We start from the raw sequence: 17,152 nt of genomic DNA, 5'->3' as shown, positions 1-17,152 counted from the left end.
AAGGTATATAAGTTTTTAGTTATAATTTTGTGTAGCTTGGAAGACTGTTGGAAACTTAGATACTTAACTTTGGTTTGAATTGCATGTGACTATCTGTTATTTCACACATTTTCATATTAACGTCCTCGCAATTCTAGTTAGGTGCTTCTTTGAATATCTCAACTGCTCCTCTTCTTCCATCTACGTTCCCGGATTTCTGTTTCTATCTCTCTCGATCTGTTCTCGAATAATGGTTTTTAGTTTGTACAGTGATCTGGTCTGGACGTCAAATATTTCGTAAACATGCAAGGGCTTTCTGATTCGTGTGGCTTTATTCATCTTTGACCCACTACTGTAAAGTTGGGGGGATTGTCAGTGTTTATTACCAATGACTGCCTCTTCACAGTATTCACCAGGCTGCTCTGAAGCAATCGGTGAGGTCATCAAGTTTGCTCTGCATGTCTGTTCGACGTTGCGCCAACTTAATTGAAGGATTTCACAGTATTCCTTGGTTTGATCTGCTGTCAATACCTCCAACAAAGATTTCATCCATAAAAATGAGAAACAACAAGAGAGGCGAATGATCCTATGGGTTAAAACCACTATAAAAAAGAGACAACAGCGGAGATAATATGCAGTTTTGCGGCAGAACTTCTGCCTCACATTATTAGTAACCTTCATAGCTCCTTCAAGCCCCTATTGTGCAACACTTCGCACAAGAACTTCTCATGCTGAACTTCGATCAGATGAACTAGCTTATGAATAAGTTTTCGTCGCTCGCTCAAGGCTGGCTTTTGCCACGATTATCTTCCAGGTTTTATCTGAGATCCATTCTCTCCGTTCGCTGCGCGCTTTACCGAGGGTTTCATGACAAGACGGTGGCTCCTTCTTTATTTATGGCTGATGTATATGTGGAGAATTAGATTCTCTGTTCGGCCATCGCGAGAAACCCACGTTCGCGTTGTTTGATCCTATCTTCGCTAGTTGAATCAACTTGCCCGCGTGGCAAGAGTCAGTATATTCCATGTTACGTTTCGTGTTCATATATGTTCATAATATAAGGTACAGTAGGTCGTTGGCCTAAGAAGGTAACGGAGGAAGCCGCGTTTCGATTTCCGCCCCTCTTTCTGAGTCAGAAGCTGTTCTGAGCCGCGCCTAACAAGGAAAACAGACGCCATGTTCGGCAGTTACCTAGCGTTATCTAAGGTACATCAGGTGCGTAAAAAAATACTTACAACTTTTGAAATGCAAACCATTTTACAAACGAAGAATATACACTCTATGTATAATTAGGCACAAAAAACGTACACTTAACTTTTTTTTGTTGTTGCTATACAGAGAATTTCGAGTCTTAATCAGCCGATTTGTCTTCTCATTGTGGTATACGACCTTCTGAAAAACTATTGTGCGTAACCCTAAGTAACGCTCGATAGATATGAACAATAAAACGACGATAGAGCCGTCATTGTTAATTAGACCATTGACACGAACAGGTCATTTTACTTTTCATATACATAAAAAGAAATGCCTTGCCAGTCCTTCTGTGATCTTAGACTATGGATAGAAATCCTTTGTGATATCGGTGTTTAGTTCGTCATTGGGTGTAATTCATATACTAATATAAAGCACATTAGATATTATAATAAATAATTATATTGAAGCATCTATTGGTTTAGTTAATCAATTGTAAATAGGAAAAGAAAACTTGTGAAACTATCCTAGTTTCACACTTGCTATGAATAGCAAGTTAAAGTAGGTACTCCATTACTGCGCTGGCCAAAATATAAGTTGAATTAATAAAAGAAGTGATGTCATTTCTGTAGATGTGTTAGATGTATTCAGGATTATCGAGGGTCTTATGAACGTTATTGTTTACTGTGTGATAACAAAAGGGATCAAAATATTTGCGCAGTGCATAAAGTGTTCCATTTTTATCGTAAAATATATTCGAACCTAAAATCTGATTACATAATTACGGGTGACAACTAGAATTTTGGAATTTTCTTACTGCTGTCAAAAAAAGTTAATCAAATGATAAGGTGAAAAGAAAAACTCATGTAGGGAAACTGCGCCATTATTCATCTCAGCCCATATATTCATCTCATAAAACATGAAAACACAATTGAAAGTAGTAAAAGCACACATTTTCTTTTTAAACCAATCTGCTAATCCACGGAATGGATTCTTCTTAGATCACTTCAGATTGCTCATAAAGTATAATCCTCAAAAACTCACTTAAAAGCACTAAATTTGATATTATAGTCGGGCATCTGCACTCGAAAACTCATTTAATTCAATCACCTACCTCAGAAAACAAAATCCGCGCAGTGTTCTATACGGCTACAACGGGACTCGTTCAGCAGCCAACCAAAGTTTTATCCATCACTAGCGGACCACTTTTTATTTTAATCACTAAACAAAACCACTCACTACACTAAGCATACTTTAATCTCTAAAATGTTCACCTCAAATTTCCTAAAACAAGCTTGAATTAGCGGAAATATATGAGATGAATTTCTACAATTCCATAATTTCAACTGTATGTATTCTCATCTGTGTTTCCTAGGATATCAATTTTGCACGTAAACAACTGCAGCGGATATCTAGGTAACCTACTACGACGGGCTGCGGCTACGTTCATTCATGATAATGTGATTCGTTCATGATTAACAGTGTGATGAATATGGGGGCGTCGTGAGAGGAATAATTAAGCAGTGATTCGAGTTTTGAGATGGATATGGAAGCGTTGTGAAAAATGGTTTGTTTTACAAAATTCAGGATAAATCTAGCTAATTTTACTAAATATACGCTGAACGCTAAATATATGCTAAACGATTCCATAAGAGCCAACAGCTTTTCTTCCTCATGTGATGGAAGGCGTGATCCCAGAGATTTTTCGCCTCAGAAAATCTCCCGGTGTCGGCTAGAATAAGTGGATCACACCACCCCACAACCATCGACACCTATGTCGGCGTTGGGACTCGAACCCAGGTGTCGAGCGTGGTTGGCGGAGACGTTACCAACTACGCCTGGCCCCCGCCTGTTGTATTGTGTTTTGGAAGAAATGGAACTGAAATTTTGTTCAAACATTCGTTCTGGTATACATCTTGATTGATATATCCAAACCACTAGGCTTGAACCATGATTTAGATAAAAAGGAGAAAGTCTTTTCCTATCCACTACTCTGGCCACTCTTCTACTACCTTCCTGGCGGATTATTGTTGAGGTTTACAGAAAATTATACACAGTCAAAACCGGAAATTTTTGCCAAAATTACTGTGCAATTCAAAGCGAACTGTACAATGCGCTCACGGAGTGCTCTTTGTTTCGACACCCTTTTTAAACAGAACTGGGTATGCATAAACAAAACAAAACTGTTATAAAGAGGAGAGAGAGAGCTTAGTATTTTCGAGTATTTGACTCTTATTTCTCTCTGAGCCTGTTTCCGCGGAGCAAAGAAGCCTCAAAAAAATTCCAAATTATTAGTTGTCATCTGTTTGGTATATCTTTCTGATTTATACCGTGATCTCTTTGTGTAGGAGTAGGAAATAGTAATATTAGATTTGGCAATTCAATAAACATCAAAAACTGGTTTTACGTGTCATGAATTCTTATAAATAAAATATACCGCGCGTTTTGCTGCAAAAAAGTTCCCTTTCGTTCTGGCAACCGAAATATGCTGTGATGAAAAGAATATTCATCCCGTAGGTCTGATTAATTGTGTGTGTTTTGAGTGCATGAGTTATTTGTTACCTCTACTGCGACGGAACTGAGGTTATTCTAAGGTGAACAACTAATGGTAACCAAATATTTCTAGCGTCCAAGATGTGCTCCGTCAATGTTTTCTTCTGTACTGCCGAAGAAATATGAATATTTATGAGTTGAGATGCTTTGTGGTTGAAAAACAATAAACATGTTGAGTTGATTCATTCATGCGAAGATTACACTTTAAGGTTGAAGCTAACACCACAAAAGATCGAAATAAAGGTCGCAGTGGTCTAAATCTTACAAAAAAAAAAGGTTGAAGCTAAGATAACATACATTGAGTTCCTTAGTGGAATAAAGGCAGTAGAGCTAGGCAAACTGAACCCGGCCCCCTAAACATACCACCTGAGGAAACATCACACATTTGTTAGCCAGGTTACAAACTTAATCAAAAACTGAGCTAATTTCGCACAATATTGATGTGGTTTAGCACCATGCAACTTTGGTGTGTAAGGGTCTTTGTTTTTACCTACGAATCAGGCATACATAAGATCCCATTTTTTTACTGCCAAAGAGTGAGTTGTGTAGTATTTATAACAAATATCTATGAATCTTTAGTTATTGCTGAAAAATCACAAATAACTTGAAAAATGGCGTATTGTCGATAATAATTACAATCTTTTAAACTATAATTTGAATTTTTGAGCTTCTTGATTCGAAATTACCATAAAAATTATCCAACATGATTGGAATACGACAGGAAAAAATGTTCCATGGAATGCCATATCAAGCGTCAAATAGAACCCAACGATGGCTGATGGCAAACACGAACTTTTTACCGAAAGATATGTGACTCTCTAGCACTCCGGACTTTAATCCGTTGGATGAAGCATAAGCCTGCAATACACCTTACCCTTGATTGAAGACTTTGTAGTTTGCCCATGTAGGGTAACGGGGGTATTTTGGCCAGCTTTGTGAAGTGTTCGCACAGTTCATAAAAAAACAAACACATTTCTTCAACATAAATACCTACTATATTATTCCATTGTTAAAAGCTAAGTTTCTATTTTAATATACTCCGTTCAACAATGCAATATATTGAAAAATATCCTAGAAATATCAAAATTTCTACGAAGTACTAAAAACATATTTTGGTCCACCAAATTTTTACTTTGGCCCACCTTTATATTTTCAGACGTGTATGGAAATAGTTCGGACTCATTATATTTAAGATCATCATCGGTATTTTTAGAGCAAAAATAGTGGGTTTGAGGAGAACATCCTTCCGCTGTAAATTTTTGTAAATTTTAGGCATCTGAAAATGAAATGATTTGGCTTATAGCGGTTCGACAGGCATTCTCAGATAATTTCATATAGTAAAATGTGATAAATTAAGAAGTAATTACCTGTAAATTGTCACAAGCTGCTTCTTTGTTCACGTGCAACGGCCGAACGGTAATCAAAGAGATGTCAAAACTTGGCAAAGCCAAAATATGTTTGCTTCAGTAAGAGGCAAACATATTTCGGCCATGCGTTTAACCACTTTTTCAACTTTTTCCATCATGTTAGAGTATACAAACTGTTTCTATGACAATTTATTGATTTCACTACAACAACGTATTGTTACAATAGCTTCCGGACGTTGACTTTTACCACTTCCTCTTGACTTTGGGTTGACTCAGCCATGACTTTGAATATGTATAAACTTATCCAAAATAACACTACCTAGAGCCAATCTTTCGCCGAAAATTATAGTGTAGTATGATTCTTAGGTGTGTTATTCAATGTTGCATGCATAGTTTTCTAATATTCATTGAATTTATCAGATAAAATGCGTAAAATGTTACCGGGTGGGCCAAATAGGCATGTGGGTCAAAATACCCCCGTTACCCTAGTTGTCGATACCAAAGGACTACGTTTGAAAAGCATGTTCTAGCTTTCTCTGTTGTCTTGGGGATGTCATTGATAAAAATGGAGAACACATCGGGTAAATTTGTATGAAAGAACTTAATAAAGATAACTAAACTCGAAAGTTTTGATATTAAGGCTTAAAGTATTTAAACTGGGGTTTTAAGAGATACTATAAATTTTCGCATCTTTTTCCTGCCGCATGTATTTGAAAATATTGCTGGAATTTAAATATTTCTGTTCTCGGTGTACATTTGTCATGAAGCATTAATAATTCCCTACACACTTAATTAATCTCGGCAAACTTCCCAACAGCTAATCGAACTGAATTCGTGAAGCAATAAATTTCAGAATTCAGTAAACTAAAATACGGGTCATTCCATACGAAGTGACCACGGAAAAAAATAAACTTGGACACGACCATCACGGATTTGGCTCAAAGCTGGGGGAATCATTCATCTAGGTTTACTATGAAAAAATCCCAATTTTGGTGTCGATTGGAATACCCCCCGCTCTGTGGGACCCCTCTCTTTGTGACAAAGTCAGGCAATTTTTGTTCAAAATTCCGTTTTTCTTTTTCTTACAATTCATAGATGCAGGACTTCCGCAAAATACTGATAGATGATTTTTAAAGAAAATAAACCAAGAAATCCGAAAAAAATATAATTTTTGACTGGAAGTGTTGCCAGATAGATTATTTTTGTATTTGAAAACTAAATTTACATTTTTCGGCAAAAGCAGCCATTTTTATTTTAAATTTGATAATTTCATCGTGTTCCTTGGAAAATTTCACGTAAGAAACAACTATCATTCTGAGGTAATATGAGCCAATCTCGAGATATAACATTTTTACGAAAATAGTTGTGAATTTCGTAATTAATTTATTTTATAGTTTATAGCCGTAAGACACCCGAAAAATAGTGATGAGTGAATTTTTAAGAAAATAAACCAAGGAATCTAGGAAAAATATTATTTTTGACCGGAAGTGTTGCCAGATAGATAATTTTTCTATTTTAAAACTAAATTTGCATTTTTCGGCAAATGTAGCTGAGTTTATTTTAAATTTGAAGGTTTCATCGTGTTTCTCGGAAAATTTTAAGTAAGAAACACTTATCACCCCGTGGTAATATGAGCCAATCTCGAGATATAGCATTTTTACGAAAAACTAATTACGAAATTTAAAACCATTCTTGTAAAAATGCTATATCTCGAGATTGGCTCATATTACCACGAGGTGATGAGTGTTTAACTCGTAAAATTTTCCGAGAAACACGATGAATCCTTCAAATTTAAAATAAACTTAGCTACATTTGCCAAACGATGCAAATTTAGTTTTAAAATAGAAAAATTATCTATCTGGCAACACTTCCGGTCAAAAATAATATTTTTTCTGGATTCCTTGGTTTATTTTCTTCAAAATTCACTCATCACTATTTTTCGGGTGTGTTACGGCTATAAACTATAAAATAAATAATTACGAAATTTACAACTGTTTTCGTAAAAATGTTATATCTCGAGATTGGCTCATATTACCTCGGGATGATAGTTATTTCGTACGTGAAATTCTCCAAGGAACACGATGAAATTATTAAATTTAAAATAAAAATTGCTGCATTTGCCGAAAAATGTAAATTTAGTTTTCAAATACAAAAACAATCTATCTGGCAACACTTCCAGTCAAAAATTATATTTATTCCGGATTCCTTGGTTCATTTTCTTTAAAAATCATCTATCAGTATTTTGCGGACGTCCTACATCTATGAATTGTAAGAAAAAGAAAAACGGAATTTTGAACAAAAATTGCCTGACTTTGTCATTAAGAGGGGGGTCCCACAGAGCGGGGGGTATTCCAATCGACACCAAAATTGGGATTTTTTCATAGTGAATCTAGATAAATAATTCCCCCAGCTTTGAGCCAAATCCGTGATGGTCGTGTCCAAGGGGCATGTACACTTCGTATGGAATGACCCATACCGAATGTCGGAACCCTGACATCATTTAACCGAGATCTTGTCGATCCAAAGAAGCTCTTACCGAGATTGCGAAAAATAGAACTGCCAAAATAACGAGAGCTGCACTACCAGTTCTGTTCGTGTTTTGATTTTGATGTAAGAGCAGCAGGTCATGCGTTTGATTATCATTACAGAGAAATCTGTAATATTCAAATTTAACTAAAATATTGAGTGAGTATACATTATTTTTTCTCACATCTGGTTTGTGTTATTAATGCAAATAATATTAAAAGAAAAATGATAATTTTTTTACTCAATTTTGGATGTTGCTTTACTTCCAGGAAGCAACACAACTTTCCCGTTTCACTAATGCTGTAATTAGTTGAATCATTTGACTTAATATTTATTAAAATCGTACGCATACCTAATCGTTTTGTTCATTTACTGGATTTATCTGAAAAAATCGCAAAATACGTACTTCAGTAAATTTTACCGAAGTTTTCGTAATAATTTACCAGTTAAAATTTCCGAGTGTTCAGCATATTATTAAACCGAGTTTCGGAATTATTTCATGAGTATCTCGGTAAAATAATACCGAAAATCTTGTTAAAGTTTGGCAATTTGTCAATTGTTGGTTTTACAGAACCTTGGTATTTTTATGTATTACCGAGATTTTTAACGAGATCTAAGCTGTTAAAATCTTGGTAATATAATTTACCGTACTTGGTGACAATATCTAAGTGTGTACAACTCTTTCTCAGTCAGTTTTATTGTACCTACAACCGAAGGTTTCTGAGCTACACGAGCTTGAGTAATGTATGCTGAAATACAAACACCTTTCAAGAAAATTTCTCTTGAGTTTAAATATATTTTCCTTCCGTAGAAAATACTCAGTTTGCAAAGTCAAATTTGTGTGCAGCTTCAGCCATCACGAAAATGTTCGTTATATTTTTTTTATTCCTAGGTCATTTTGACTGAAAACGCTCCGAGACAGGGCTACTACATCCTCATTTGTCAGTTTTTACTCTTCTAAGCTGAGTGAATGAGTGGAAAATGTGGTCTTAACTATACTAAAATTGATAAACGTGATCAACATTCCCATGAAGAAAGCATTCATTTGCCGTTAGATAGATTAGGATTCTGTAACATTCTTATCATAGCACTCATACAAACTAATTCATCTTAGTTAAATAAACACATTATTATGTTGCATTATCGGCTAACTGCAAATCACCCGTAGCATGGAGTTACTGGGTTAAGGTTTCTTGCTCACTTATCACCGTAAGCATCAACTACCCTGTGTAGCTACTGCAAAATTGACTGGCTAATCTCGCCTCGCCTTCTTGCGTACAACTTTCTCACTTGCGCCCGATAAGGATGTAATCACGAATGTCGTAGCAAGCACCACTTAGGTACCGTTAGTTTGTGATATTTTATTCTGTTCGTTGATTGATTTCACTAAAATCAAACTAGATGATATCGGATGGAATGAAGTCACCTGCAGTAATGTTTCAAAATCGGTGGTATGATCAAGTTCAATTACGAGGCACGCCGTTGAGCTTTGCAAGCTCTGAGAGGCGTGAGTTGTTGATGAAACCGGCTTTGAGATTGGTTGAGCTGTAATCAGCTGGTTTAGTGAATTGGGCACCACGTAAAAACGTTATCTTCAATTGGCACTAAACAGAATCTATCACACGTATTTTACAAGAGAATTGGCGGTTAGGTTCATACAATGAATATTAACTACAACAATGTTTTGTAGAATATAAAGCGAGACTTGTTTTGAGTGTGAGTATACTGACCCGAGTAAGCTTAGTTATGCTTGAGCGTTCTGCGTCGGATCTGCAGCGGGACACCGCGGTCGGGCTTTAGAATCAGTTCAGACGCCAGCACAGGTTCGTCGCTGTTTACCGGCAGGATGAATTCGTAGTGGCGCAAAAGTTTCGATAGCACGCTCTTCATCTCGTTGAGTGCGAATTTCTGACCTGTGGATAGAGCGAGTGAAACAGTGATTAGCGATGCCGCCTAAGGTAATAAAAATTGTTAATGGCCGATGCTATTAGAATGATTACTACTGGATGATTACTGTTTGCTTTGTTTTGTGTTCATAAGTAAATCGTCGTTGTAATTACGCGGACTCCTCAACTTATTCTTGCTCTTGTGGTGAAAACGTTAAAAGATAAAGATTCATACTTTTAATGATTATGTGTTATATACAATATCGTTGGATTTACTCTTAAAAGGACAACAAATAGTACTGATTTGACATTCATTAATGTAGCTTAATCAGTTCGAGAATGAGTCGCAAGTAGTTAGTTTTTTAAGAGAGACCAATTTACGAACACTTTGCTGAATATTATTATTATTTTCAATAACCGTGAAATGAAAATCGTGCTAATTGGTTAACATTCGTGCTACAATAAAGTATTTACTTACCAATACAATTTCGAGGACCAGCACTGAACGGAATATACTTGTAAGGGTTAAATTTTTCAACTGACTTTTCGCCTTCGAACCGTTCGGGGATAAACTCTAACGGTCGTTCGAAATAGTTAGGGTCTCGTCCCATGTAAAATATTCCAATAATGATGTTTGCCCCTGCCGGAATCGTTTTCCCCTCGATCGTCACTTCCTTCACGCACCGTCGACCAATCAACGGGACGGATGGATACAGTCGGAGGGTTTCCTTGATCACCATCTCCAGGTATGGCAGGTCTTGCAGATGGGACATTTCTATTGCCTGTTCGGTATTTTCTCCCATTACGGATACTACCTCTTCGTAAGCTTTCTGCTGTACAGCAGGATATTTGGCCAAATTATAGAGGGTGAAAGATACCGCTGATGTGGTAGTATCATGTCCTTCGAACATGAAAGTGTCCACCTCCTCACGGATTTCTAGATTAGTTAACTGTTTACCGTCAATGCTAGTTTGTAGTAGTAGGTCCAAAAAAGCTTCACGTTTTTTGAGTCCCATTTCATTGCCTGTATCATTAGGCATATTCTTGCTTCCTTGGTTCTTCAGTTGCTGACGACGGGAAACAATCACGTTGTCGGTATATCCATGCAGAATTTTGAGCATTTTACGTAGTCGTATGTAGCTGGGTGTTAAATAGAATAAAGGTGTTCTCCGGATTATATCGAGCATGCGTCTAATGGAAATGGTAGCTGCTTGCTTCACTGCCTGCACATATTCGGAGTCAGCGTTTCGAAGGGCTTTCACAGACGTACCCATAGCCGTTTCTGTATAGTATTACTGATAGTGAAAATCGTAATGAATATAATGAGTATCAAGTACCACATATAACATCCAACGTATAGAGAAGCACGTACGGAAAAATGTCGACTATTGCGCCACTGTCAGCATACGAACCCAACACATCGACTAGCTCCGAAGCATTCCGGTCGAACACTTCTACGAATTGGTCCAAAATTTTAAAATGAAACGCTGGAGTTATCGCTTTCCGGCGCGTGTGCCATTTTTGTCGACTGCTCAATAGCAGACCGTCGCCGAGCCAATCGGAAAGGAAGTTGTACTCACTAGATTTATCGGTCAGATGACGATTGGTGAGGATGCTCTGTAAGACCCAAAATGTTGTGATCAAAACGCGTTTAAACACTGTTGAACATTATACCTCAATATGTGCTGGATTTCCTGTGTATATCAAAAGTTGTGGTCCTTGCCAGAATCGAAAATGATTTCCATATATTGCAACTAACTCGCCAATAATCTGAATGAACTCTGGAAGTGTAGAAAAAAGTGCAGAAAATTTAGTTATACAAAGCTCATATACAGTATCTAATTCATGATTTCAAAATTATGCAATCCATTTTTCCTGATTGGTTCTAATACCGGCCGAATGACAGAAATGAATATTCTCTGACTAATTAAGGTGAAACTGTGTTGAAGCCAAAAATGGCCAACATTGAGCCACCACTTCGAATTTTCAAAAGCACAAGATTCGGAAAAAGCTTTTGCGTTCCCTGTGAAAACGCTATTTCACGTTTGCTTCACCAAATATAAAATAGCGTTCTAACAGGTGACAAAACAATATCGCACTCTAGCCTGGAGGGCTAATAGCGGTCTCGATCCACTAGATTAGTTGAGAGAATTCGTTATCGATATTGTTTTTGGCACATTTTGCATGTTGTAGGATAAGAACAACGATACACCGTGCTCCAGTGCTGGGTCGAAAAAAAAAAACCAAAACGAGAAAAAAAAGATCCTTAAACTGATCGGAAATCAAACCCGACATCATTACCGTGTGTGGGAGAGCTAGCCGACCGACAGCGCCTCGAAGTCGGCCATTTGTGGTTTCATTACAGTTTCACCTTAATTAGTCAGAGAATATTTCATTCGGCCAGTAGCAGGTGCAATTAGTGGCTTCAACATAGCTTTACCTTAAACTAAATTTTGATAGCAAGTGTTTTTGGTTTAAAAAAAGCAATAGTGCATCTGAGTGGGAAATTGTTTCTGACTGAATTCTGGAAGTTAGGGTAGATCTACTTAACCACTTCCTTTAGTGGACCACCTAAACTTCTTAAACCAAATGACACATTATAAATATACTTATTTTGATTTGTGCTTTGACAACATCAATAATGTTCTTCATTAGAAATGTTGCAACAGACGTTTGCTATAGTATTCTTCATTAATGCTGCAAATAATGTCTTTTAATAACAGCTACCTAGTTTGCCATGGTTTGTTATTGTTTTCATAGAAAAATACTTTGCCAAAAACTGTACTGGCATCATACTTCCCGAGCGAAACTAATCAAATTTTCGATGAACGGGTAGGATAATAGTGTCTTTAAAAGATTAGCAATTAATTTTACTAGAAAAACACTTAAAATATTGAAAAAAATAGTGGCCCAAATAAGGGTGGAAATAATATTGTTTTCCTTATTCCGACATGCTTCATTTCGAACAAGAGCTATCATCGAAATAACGCCGCGAATCATAGTTACCATAGTAACCATAAATTTGTTATGATCGTGTTATTGTACAAAATTGCTGCTAAAATGGGAAAAACGCCGAAAATTGGTAAAAAATATACTGAAGCAGCTGTTACTGAGTGTCTTCAAGCTATAAAAAGTGGTGTTTCGACTAGAAAAGCTTGCAGGCGCCACAATTTTCCACGATCCACCATAATGTTCCGTGCGAGTAGCAAGTGGTCAGGAAAGCCACGAAGAGGTAAACCAACTGCATTGACTGCCGCGGAAGAGGATTCAATTGTTCGCTGAATAACTCGGATGGCACGTAAAGGATTCCCTATTACGACAGAAAACCCTCGTCATTCGGACTGCAACCGAACCGCCATCCAGAACTCTCAGTGCATAAGCCAGAGTTAGTTTCATCAGCGGCAGCTACGGTTGAAGAGATATATTATCCAGACCTGGCCCAAATTAGGAAACTGTTGTGGTCCAAATAAGGAAACGGTGGCCTATTAAAGGAAACTGAAGGCATGATTTATTTCTTTTATTATAAAAAATAAAGGTATTATCTTCTTGTTTTTCATGCAGAAAAGATGATAAACATGTTATTTCATGTTTATACATAATGAAATACTTAATTCAGTTTAGATATTTACACTTTTTCTTGCAAAATTTGCAGCTGCGCTACTAAGTGGTCCATCAAAGGCAGTTATACCCTATTTTACGTTTTTGCTAGTGTCAGCAAACTTTTTTTTCAAATTTAACTACTGATTCACCGCGGGGTTAAATTTTTTTAAACCCTCAATAAACCTCCAAAATATTTATAGATAGGGTAGGGTAAAGTCATAGATTTTCCAGAACCTAGTTTTTGGTACTTTTTGGGGCCCCAAATTATCCTAAACTTATTAGAAGTCGGTTGGTTTTGTCTCCGCTTGGCGTATTGCATTTTAAATTCGTATGGAAAAACCGGGAAAACCTACTTTTTTGCATTTCTCTTTCTAGAGAGCTTCATGTATGCACTAAGTTATGTTAAATTATAGTATTTTAGATGCTTAACAACTTTACTGAAGACACTGGAGACCTAGGATGTCCCTGAAAAATACTATAGCTATTCAAAGTTCAGAGTATGTCAAATTAAATGCTAAAAATCATTTTTACTGCCAACACTACCAGTGTACCGGCGTCAGTAGGTTTCTACATAAAGTAACCTGTTGTGTCGTGTTTATACACTTAGCTGGACTAAACAAACATATTGCAGAGGTTAATTTTGATAGAAAATTTACTCTCAGAAGTTATAAAACGTATGTTTTAGGCCATTTCGAGCTCTCTAGAATGAAAAATGCAAAAAGCAGGTTTTCCCATACAAATCTTTATACAAATTTGAAACTCAATGCGCCAAGCGGAGACAAAACCAATCGACGTCCGAAAAATTTAAGATTCTTTGGAGTCCCAAATAGAACAAAAAAATACTTGGTTTTGGCTTTGTGCTATCAAGTTTCATTTATTCCGTATAACGACGCCCCGCTCTATTGATTAGTGATACCTTTCCATTTTTGGCCTTCTATGAGTTTCGATGATTTACAAAAGCACAACTTTTCAGATACTTTTATTTGAATTTTTGGAGCTCAGCTTGCTTTTATTGTGCTGTAACGCACTAAAGTTTATTTTTAATAGTGTCGAGTTTTTTTTTATCAATTTTTATCGATGTTTGCCTTTTAATGCCTATCGTTTCGTTTCTAGAACTGCTTTATTCTTTCTCAGTCGGTTAATCAAACTATAGCGTAAAGTTTTTGTTTGTCACTTTTGTTGTTCACTTCTCAGCACTTTGATATTTTTCGCAACCGCCTCTGTGTATTTCTCAGCACTCTGACATTTTTAACTTCTAAGTATGAGCGCTCAAGTATATTGAATATTCGATTTTGTTTTGTTGTGAGCGCTCTCTCAATATCAGTGTCATTTTACTACGTCGTTTTTTAACTTTTTTATTTTTTTCGCGTGCTCATTGTTTTTTTTTCACATATCCACGGCACAAATATTGCTCACTGTTGTATGACATGTAAAAACTCAAAATTATCACAACAACCATTTACTCAAAACAGATACAGGGGATAGTCAAAATAAGTAGGACAGGAAAAATTTTGATGAAATTTGAAATGCTGTAGCTTTGCCAAATGTTATTCGATTTTAATAATTTGAACACCATTGAACTGGAAAACTTTTGAAGTTTCATTTTCTGACCTCAGATCTGGCCTAGGTCACCGGATGTAGGAAATATTCCTGAGTTCCGGTAGGCATGTCAAACCTGCTAATTTTTGGAAGGATTTGGTAATGGGTTACCTGATAAAAATGCTTATTTGCATCATTGGCAAAGATGACAAAATCATTTCTGAAGCGAATGGTTCATCAAGATCCGGAATCGGCCAAGAACTCATCGAGAAATGGCTATTTTCCACCCGGAAGTCCTCAGAGGAACCTTTAGTAGGGGACATTTACGTTTTTGCACTAAATATAGCGTGTGACACCTCTATCTTCTGGATTTTTCATCACGAATCTTTCAAAAGACATTTTTCTGAACATAGGCTGTATTGGCCACTTCCGGGATCACCTGGATGCCCCGAAGAAACCCGTGGGAGAAATTTACTTTTCTGCATCAAAATATAGCGTGCGACACCTCTATCTTCAGGATTTCTCATCAGGAATCATCCAAAAGACATATTTTTAAATACAGACTTCGTTGGCTACAAACGTAACAATCCTGATGCCTCGGATGAACCCGTAGTGGGAGAATTTACATTTTGTGTCGCATACTATATTTTGATGCAGAAATGTAAATTCCCTCACAACGAGTTCCTTCGGGGCATCCAGGTCGTTCCGGAAGTGGCCAACAAAGCCTATATTCAAAAATATGTCTCTTGAAAGATTCCTGATGAAAAATCCTGAAGATAGAGGTGTCACACGCTATATTTGGTGCAAAAACGTAAATGTCCCCTACAAAAGGTTTCTCTGAGGACTTCCGGGTGAAAAATAGCCATTTCTCGATGAGTTCTTGGCCGATTCCGGATCTTGATGAACCATTCGCTTCAGAAATGATTTTGTCATCTTTGCCAATGATGCAAATAAGCATTTTTATCAGGTAACCCATTACCAAATCCTTCCAAAAATTAGCAGGTTTGACATGCCTACCGGAACTCAGGAATATTTCCTACATCCGGTGACCTAGGCCAGATCTGAGGTCAGAAAATGAAACTTCAAAAGTTTTCCAGTTCAATGGTGTTCGAATTATTTAAATCGAATAATATTTGGCGTAGCTACAGCATTTCAAATTTCATCAAAATTTTGCCTATCCTACTTATTTTGACTATCCCCTGTATGGTTCTTTTTGTTCACTTTAACTTTTTCAACCACAAACTTAGTTTTCATTTTATTTTTCAACTGAAAGATCAAACTTATCTTCAATTTTAGGTTCGGAAGTTTTTGTACTATGGCGCTCCAGAAATTGGTTATGGTTTTGAAATAAAATCACGTTTTTCCAATGCTAAGTCCGTGCACAAGCCCATTATTTAAGACTATTAATCGCACTAAATATTATTAGTTACACATCAACGATTACGTGCAACATTGTATTAACACAAAAACAATTCGTTCTACACAATCTTTCGAACTTACCCACGGGCGACTTATTTAGGAACCACAAACCATTGCCTATAATCGGCAAAGCTGGTGGTCCACTGTACTGCTTAGCTGCCTCGAATGTTTTGGCGTAGTTTCGATATAAAATCCACACACCAGTCGCCGCTATCAAAGGCACCAATATAATCCACATGGTATTCTGAAGCTCACAACGAGTTATAAGCTCTAGATCTCTGCAAGTTTCGCACCACCAACGCGATTGGGATTAGTTTAGAACTGTCGATCCGGTGACCACTTATTTGCTACTGAATATTCCGAACCCGCTGAAGCTAGTTTTCTTTCTGGCTGCACTAACCACCGCCAGTAACTAATTGCTTGCTTGCTTGCATTGCGAGTAGTTGTACACTATGTTTATCAGTATCAAGTTCACGGCCCAACAGTTAGCACCATCCAGCAAATAAACTAACTTTTGCGCGTGGGATCTAAGCCGCGCGTAAGCGTGCGCGCGGATCCAAATGCTTCGAACGATTAAAGTGCTACTTGTCAAACTGTAGGCAGATTTAATTACCGTACCAATCTGCATCTTTATTATTGCTTTTTGTTCTATTTTATCTCCAGTGTTTCACTATCAGTTTTGAGTCAGTTTGTTACATTAAGCGTGAGCATTGTATTGTGATATCGGATCAGCGTGACCGTTTGCAGGCTGTCGGAAGCGTTACGGTTGATCACATCGCTGCTAGATTAAATCAATGCTTCGCGTGACTTACGCTTGAAATGTTTCAACAGCGATATTTTCCATGAAATGTAAAACGGAAAAAGCATTGTTTGTACTTTAAATATCCTTAAGAAGCAGCTTTCTGAGCTTCTTGTTATCATCACCTGTTATTTATAATAACTGGATATTTAATTGTAATGCTATTATATTGTTTACAAGAAGTAGTTTACTATATGCGTTTTCAGGTTGATGTGTATTACCTTCTATCGACCGAAAAATCTAAAGACATATGCAACAATTTTCAATCAACAATTTTTTGAGAAGAAAGCGTT

General features: G+C 36.8%; 1 protein-coding gene across 3 annotated transcripts; it reads right to left on the bottom strand.

Moving 5' to 3' along the window:
- Window positions 1–7,501: 7,501 nt before the first annotated feature.
- On the bottom strand, window positions 7,502–16,618 carry LOC129732677 (cytochrome P450 4d1-like). Of its 3 annotated transcripts, none has more exons than XM_055693763.1 (6): window positions 16,142–16,618; window positions 11,177–11,283; window positions 10,840–11,119; window positions 9,981–10,784; window positions 9,347–9,529; window positions 7,502–9,231 (listed from the first exon to the last, which is right to left on the bottom strand). In XM_055693763.1, the coding sequence occupies exons 1-5, from the start codon at window positions 16,296–16,298 to the stop codon at window positions 9,357–9,359; spliced, it is 1,521 nt and encodes a 506-aa protein (XP_055549738.1). In that variant the 5' UTR covers window positions 16,299–16,618; the 3' UTR covers window positions 7,502–9,231; window positions 9,347–9,356. The 3 variants fall into 3 exon arrangements, with proteins under 3 accessions (XP_055549738.1, XP_055549739.1, XP_055549737.1); XM_055693764.1 differs by lacking the exon at window positions 7,502–9,231 and adding an exon at window positions 9,270–9,287; XM_055693762.1 differs by lacking the exon at window positions 7,502–9,231 and having other exon boundaries at window positions 9,296–9,529.
- Window positions 16,619–17,152: the final 534 nt, after the last annotated feature.

The sequence above is a fragment of the Wyeomyia smithii genome, chromosome 3 (genome assembly GCF_029784165.1).
Source record: "Wyeomyia smithii strain HCP4-BCI-WySm-NY-G18 chromosome 3, ASM2978416v1, whole genome shotgun sequence".
Lineage (NCBI taxonomy): Eukaryota > Metazoa > Arthropoda > Insecta > Diptera > Culicidae > Wyeomyia > Wyeomyia smithii.
This window is presented reverse-complemented; position numbering and strand designations above follow the sequence as displayed.